Genomic DNA, 7,192 nt, shown 5'->3' with positions numbered 1-7,192 from the left:
CTCTGCGCGCCCGGCCGCAAAGCGCCCAGAAACCTGGTGCCCGCGCGGGGCGGGGCGGGGCGGGGCCTTCCCGGAGGGGCTGTGGGGGGCGGGGGGACCCCGGAGACGGTGAAAGGGGGTCCAGGAGAGGCCTGGCTTGAGAGTCGGACGTCTGCGGCGGGGTGTGCGGAAGAAAAAGGGGAGTGTCTGCGCGCGTGGGGCGGGGTCGAGGCGGTAGGCGCAGGCCGGGGCGGGGTGGGGAGAGGTTCCAGTGCCCCGGGTTGATGGGTGGTCCCTCAGGCGGGGGCGAGGTCCTAGCGGCCTGGTCGGGGGTTTGGAAAGGCCCACGGGGCGCCGCAGCGGGACCAGGAAGTGCTGGGACCAGGAAGAGGGGAACCTCGGCCGCCGTTTATAAGGGCCTGGACTCCTCGAGGGCTCATTATTACTACAGTGACTAGTTTCAACGCTAGCAGCTGGGCGGCAGGTAACGTGCCTGCCTGAGAGCTAGCAGCCTTGGGGACGCAGACCGGAAGCGTCTGTGCAGGCTGTCATCAGCTGTGCTATTCGGTCCACTCTGGGACTCAACCCCAGCACTTGATCACCGTTTGCTGTACAACCGACTTCTGAGGTCGGAGCGCGCCCACGGTACTTGTGGTCTCCACTGTGCGCGTGTTCGTTACACTATATCCCTGTTTTGTCCCAAAGTTCCTGCAGTGTTGGTGCGCTATGATTCTCTCCTCGGGCCTTTCCAACACCTGTCCAAGTAGCATACGTTACCAAGTTCCCAGTTACCTGAAGAGTGTTTATATTTTATTCATTTAGTAATCTTTTATAGATGACAAAAGGATGTGACTGCAAGTACCCATGACTGTAGCTCGATGCAAGTTTACAATAATTAGGTGGCTAGTGATTCCTTTAACAAAACTTCACCTTCCAGCAAAATCTTTGTACCAAGTACAAGGAAGATGTTACTAAAGGGTCTATGAATATTTGTTTAGTATGGAAAACAAATATGACGATGGAAGGGTAGAAGCACCTGACTCTCTTTGTCTGTGCTCTGTGGTCATTAGAGAGAAACTAACTGGTGGAGAACTTCTTTACTTACTGGAGCAACTGCATTCCAATATCATTTCCCAAAAATCTACAACAGTTATGCAAATAGACCACTTCAAAGTGTTTTGGCCCCAAAACAAAATGACATTTTTATTTCACCTTTACACTTTACTTCACCAAAGCCATGGACAACTAAAACATGGTATCAAATAGGACAGAATTTCAATGGTAATGCTAGTGGTCACAGTTTTCTTGTGCATAGCTGTGCATTTTTAATCCAATTCATAAAGAATATTAATGATAGGACATTACATGGTAAGATTTAGATATGGATAATTGAAAACTGTGGTGGAAAAATAAGACCAGGAAACTTACAAAGACAGAGGCTACAATCACTAAAATTTTATTGGACAAAATTTTTTTCCAGTGTTTATACAAAAAGAACGACTCCAATGGAAACAATTACATTAAAATGTAAATGAAAAAGGCATTCTGTGTAATAATTGACCAAGAATTAAATTGACCTAAAAGAATTTGCTCCAAAAAGTAATTTCATAAAGAAAACCCTCAGTATTAATATAATTATTATGGCCCTGGCCGGGTGGCTCAGTTGGTTAGAAAGTCATACACCAAAACATCACAGGTTTGATTCCTGGTTAGGACACATACCTAGGATGCGACCCTGGCCAGTGCACATAAGGGAGGAAACCAAGCAATGTCTCTCCCCCTCTCGCTAAAATTTCCTTGGGTAAGGCTTTTTAAAAATGTTTAAATGTAATTATTATGAAAATATTAGTTTTAAAACTGAGTCAAGGTCTCAAAGAGAAATTCGTATGCCCATGATCATAGCAGCATTGTTCACTGCGTGGAAGCCACCCAAGTGTCCGTTGGTAAAATAATGAATAAGCAAAATGTGGCACTTACATACAATGGAATATTAGCCACCCTTTAAAAGAAAGGAAGTTCGTATGGTACAATATGGATAGAACTTGAGGCTCACGTTATGCTATTAATGTGATCTTAGCATATAAACACTGTGTTAAGTGGATGAAATAAGACAAAAACAAAAGAAATGCTGCACGATTTCATTTACATGGAGAATTTAGAATGGCCCAAATCACAGAGACATAAAGGAATGTTGTTTGCCAGGGGCTGCGGGGGCAGGGGGCATGTGGAGCTACTGTGCATAGGCATAGTTTAGGTTTTATTGGTGAATGGCACTCCAGCAGTGGTGATGGCGGCACAGCATCAGGAGTGTGTTTCCCACTGATCGGTACTTTTAATGGATGACCTGGTAAAATTTGTTGTTTTTACCACAATAAAAAATGGCCATAAAGCCCTAAACCAGTGAGAAAAAGATTGCTGGGCAAGAGGGTAGTCATGCAGTGTGAAGGTACATCACACATCCACCCACCCAGTTAGTTCACTTGATAACTACAGAAGGGAAATGTGATCTTTGCAAGGAAGAAATCCGGCAACGGACCACCTTAACCAAAATGGACAAACTGACATACGTGCACTGTCCCCTGTGTGGTATTCCTGCCCGAAGTGCTTAATCTGATTCTAATCAGGAGGAAACCATCAGAAAAGTCCAAATTCAGGGAGATTCTGCAAAATAGATTCAGCTTAGACTCTTCAAAGACAAATATTTCATGAATGTCAAAAGAAGACCGAAAGCCCTGGCTGGTGTAGCTCAGTGGATTGAGCGTGGGCCTGCGAACCAGAGAATCATGGTTCGATTCCTAGTCAGGGCACATGCCTTGGTTGCAGGCCAGTTCCCAACAGGGGACACACAAGAGGCAACCATACATTGATATTTCTCTCCTTCTATCCTTTCCTTCCCCTCTAAAGATAAATAAACTTAAAAAAAGAAGAAGACCGAAGAGAAATGGCAAATAAATGCAATGCATGATCCTAAATTAGCTCCTGGATCTAAAACAAACAGTTTAAAATGCCGTAATTGGGGAAATTTAGATTGCACCTCAGACTGCATATGTATTAATATTGTGCCAATGTTAAATTTTCTAAGCCCTGAATTTTGGTTGCAAAGGAGAACATTCTTGCACTTTGGAGATGCATGCTGAAATATTTATCGATAAATGCGATGTCTGCAATTGACTCATTTAGTTCAGAGGAAAACACAGATAAAGCAAGTGAAGCAAGTTGTTGACAACCAGAGGCCCTTAGGTGAAGAGTATCTTGAAGGCATCTTATACTATTCTTGCAGCTCCTCTGTAAGTTTGAAATTATTTCAAAATCCTCACAATGCGATAATCCCAGGACTTCTCCCTATTAGGATGTCAGTACTCCCCATTTAGCATCCGTTACACATTGAAGATTTTATCACTTATTCTTTCCATCACTCAATAAACACTTACTGCACCTATGCTACACACATGACAATGTGCTACACCCTTGAATTGCATGCTATGTTTTCTGCTCTCTTCCTCTCTCATAGCCAGATGGCCACAGTGTAGTACCAGACTGTACTGCCAGATTCCAAATACAGACAGCACGTTTCAAACCACTGAAATCAAGAATAATATCATCTCGAGACTTGCCTAACAGAATAGGATATTTTGTTGGTAATGGTAGTCTCTTTGTACCAGTCTTACAAAGCAGCCATCAGGGCCCTGGCCTGGTAGGTCGGTTGGTTAGAGTACCATCCTGATGTGCCATGGTTGCAGGTTTGATCCCTGGTCAGGGCACATGCAAGAAGCAATGAATGCCAAAATAAGTGGAACCACAAAATGTTTGTCTCTCTTTCTCTTTCTAAAATCAACTTTAAAAAAAGTCTGTATGAGAAAATGTTAAGGTCTGAGTTCAATGAGGATTTTGTGGTAGTGGATCCTAGTCCTCATCCCTGGGGGTTTCCATGGTAACAGCGATCATGTTACTTGGCCATGAATGCCTGTGATCAGAGCATCAAGGGCCTGTGCTGTTTCCCACGTTCCCTTGAATGTCACGTACCTAACAGACATCTGCACAAACACAAACAACTTTATTCACATGTTCGACAGTGAATAGACTGAGTGTTTAAGGACACTAATGCAATCAATTTTGTGAACTCAGATATGAGTTTCAAAAAAATAGTAGTCAAACTGTTGGCATTTTATTTTACAGAATTTTGCATGTAGCCTACTTCTTTCTGCACAAAGGTAAAACACTATTTGCATTTGCTTAATTCCCCATTCTTTTGCTATTTCAACACAATTTTGTGTCCCAGTCATCTCCTCGTTAGTCTAAGGTTACATCTCTTTCACGCTCAGCCTTTTCTGAGCTTCATTTCCTCTCTTTATGTTCTTGAATGTAGCTTTGAGGTGTAGGGTACTGCTTCCCAAGGTCCACAACAATTACCTCCCTAGAAAATGTCACTCCTTTTAAAGGTCTTTTGTTGTGATCAGTAACTGAAGGGGTTCCATTTAAAGGTATGGGTGGTTTTTGTGAATCATCCTGCAAGAGAATAGGACAAAGAGTGTAAATGATCAATTTATGAAAACAATAAACCCTGCTTTTCAAGATACAGGCTATATGTGCATTGTTAGTGAGAAACAGAAATGTAACACTAAGTGGTATAGAAAAGCGGTGATAATCCATCGCTTTTGTGTTTCTGTGGTTACAAAAGCACACCCTGACATAGTCAGACAGCCTGGTAACACGTCACTCTCTCTACATAGCAGTCAAACCCAAGAGCTGCCTGCACCACTATCCTGGGTCCAACTGGGCATGGGCCTTGTGCGGGCAGGGCACGTGAGTTGTTTCTTATTGGGGAGCCCAAACGTGGAGCTCTGGAAGGCCCTGGCAAAGTTTGTGTGCTGTGGTAGAGGGAGCCTAGAACTTGAGAAGGGATATAGGGCTGGTCCCAAGCTCAGCCACAGTGGAGGATGACCTTGAACAATTCATGTCTTTTTTTCATTTGTTGGATCCCTACATGATCTCCAAGTCCTCCTCCAGCCCTAAGATTCTAGGGATCTAAGGAAAGCAGCAAAATGAAGAGAATTATTAAGAAAAACACAAATATAGGAATGAAGAATGAGTGTCTAGGCTTGGCATATGTAAGTGGTTTAATGACATAAGCCGATAAAGCTAAGAATGGTGTGAATGACTGGACATTGCTCTCCTTCCAGGTATGAACCTAAGTACAGCCAAGACCACCCCTTATTGCACCTAGCCAGGTAATTTGTCTCCTTATCAATCAAACAAATGCTATACTTCCCCTTGAGTGTTGAAAATCCCATCACCTCTTGCCCATTTTCTTTAACATTCTTATCATCTTGGTTCTCTTTCACTTCATCCTCCACTTTGCCCTCTTTGTCTTCTTTGTTTTCTAAGAGTGTAGCCACCATTTCTTTACTCTGTCTCCGGACAAGAATGCCGGGCCGCATGATTTGCCTTACAAGAGTCCTAAAAAAAAATCAATCAGCAGGAATTTTTTAAGTTGTGCATATTAGCCACCATTATCACACACACACACACACACACACACACACAAATGGCTTTCTACAACCTTCTATGGTAGACTTACTTTTCTTGATCTCCTGAATTGCGTGTCTCCACATTAGCAGTTAGACAATCTTCACAAGGACCTTTTTCTATCTCCTCATCTTCCTTGCTTTGGAAACTGAAAATGAATGAGAAAAAATTCACTTTCAAAGAGGAAACTGGCGATTCTAAAACCCTGGATGGAAAAAGTAGATTGTTACAGCATTATCATTTGCTCGACTTTAATTGTTTTATATTATGTCTAGATACATTTGCTAGCGTGACTGGAAATCTGATCCCAGCTTATGGACTTATACCATCTATATAAAAACAGCATCAGTAAAAGGAGGATGCAAATGAAGCAAATCAGTAGGATGATGATGAAAGTAATTGCTGTGGTTTCAAGGCTCGTAGGCTCAACAAGCCAGCTCATCCACTCTCACAATCGCCGTTTGTCCAAATGCTCTTTTCCAGCTCAGTTTGAATGTAGGCCTCTTGTTCTTTAAGTTTTCTAGAAACAGAAGAGAAAAAGCCCGTTTTCATGGTTGTTCATTTGACCAGCTTTGTAAAGATGCTCTGCTTGTTCCTGTGGGGTTGACTCACACTGGCTAATTTCTCTCCATAAATGCGGTGGGGGACTGAGGTGGCTAGAGGGGATTCTGAGCTGAGACACGGGTGTGGTCACTCAGCTCACCTCCCCTCATCCCCAAAACTATCAGAATCCAAAGGGGAGGGGAACTGGAGCGTCTGGAGCTGAGCCCAGCTCCCCATTCTTCTCTCTTCAATGACATCACAGAGTCATGGAACCACGGCGTTAGGAGGACTAGTGCCTGCGAACCCCACCGGTCACCTGGATCGGAGAATCCATGAAACTCTCCTCTGGCCTGAGGTCTGTCCATTCTCTTCTCTGAGAGGGTGGGGGTGGAGGTCCCTTCGCATCGTCTTGGCTACTCTCTGGACAAGGATTATCTTCCTGCTCTCAAAACACCACCCTTCCTTTCTTAACCTGAATCTGCTTAATGAATTTTTTTTGACAGATCATAAGCAATCAGTCCACTTCCTTCTTATAAAATTACTCTCCTGGGGCCTAACAGCCCATACCCCCCCACCCCCCCACCCCCCCACCCCCCCCACCCCCCCCACCCCGCAGTGGGGCCTACTTCCGGACACACAAACGCTAGCAGCTCTCGAGGGCGTGACTGAGGAAGCGGGGGCAGAACAAGAAGTCAGAGTACGGATGGCGCCTGACCCATGCTAACTCCAGGTGAGTGAGTGATGGCCAGCACGAGGAGGGGGAAGGCGGAGCCAGGACCTTCTGAGAAGAAAAGGAGGGTACAGAGGAGGAAGGCAGCTGCCGCCTGTCCCATCTCTAACAGTCCGAGGTGAGCTGGGGGCGGCTCTTGGCCGCAGAGGCGGCACTGGCTGCCTCCCAGCAAGGCGGGCACTGTGGCTGCTTTATCTTTGGACACTCCACCAAGTCAGGGCCTGAAAACTCCATGAGTGTTGAGTGAACGTGTGTGTGAGTAAACACAAGGGGAGTTTCCTGGAGGGCTCCGCCAAGGCCGCTCTTGCAGAACATGTGAACCCCTGAGCCCTTCCGGGCATCAGCAGAATTCCTGGATGAAGCTTCCTCCAGCCAAGGCTGCCAGGGGAAGTCTCAGACGGAGACTTCATGAGT

The 7,192-nt window shown here is 45.0% G+C and overlaps 1 protein-coding gene across 1 annotated transcript; it reads right to left on the bottom strand.

Moving 5' to 3' along the window:
• Nucleotides 1–4,038: 4,038 nt before the first annotated feature.
• On the bottom strand, nucleotides 4,039–6,150 carry CUNH2orf74 (chromosome unknown C2orf74 homolog). The gene is made up of 4 exons (XM_037049002.1): nucleotides 5,832–6,150; nucleotides 5,558–5,653; nucleotides 5,274–5,436; nucleotides 4,039–4,485 (listed from the first exon to the last, which is right to left on the bottom strand). Exons 1-4 carry the CDS (start codon nucleotides 5,945–5,947, stop codon nucleotides 4,315–4,317), a joined length of 546 nt encoding a protein of 181 aa, XP_036904897.1. The 5' UTR covers nucleotides 5,948–6,150; the 3' UTR covers nucleotides 4,039–4,314.
• Between the last annotated feature and the right edge of the window lie 1,042 nt (nucleotides 6,151–7,192).

This window comes from Sturnira hondurensis, unplaced genomic scaffold (genome assembly GCF_014824575.4).
Source record: "Sturnira hondurensis isolate 20B ecotype Veracruz unplaced genomic scaffold, ASM1482457v3 Scaffold0006413, whole genome shotgun sequence".
Lineage (NCBI taxonomy): Eukaryota > Metazoa > Chordata > Mammalia > Chiroptera > Phyllostomidae > Sturnira > Sturnira hondurensis.
The sequence above is the reverse complement of the archived record's forward strand: the minus strand, read 5'-3'. Positions and strand labels throughout refer to the sequence as shown.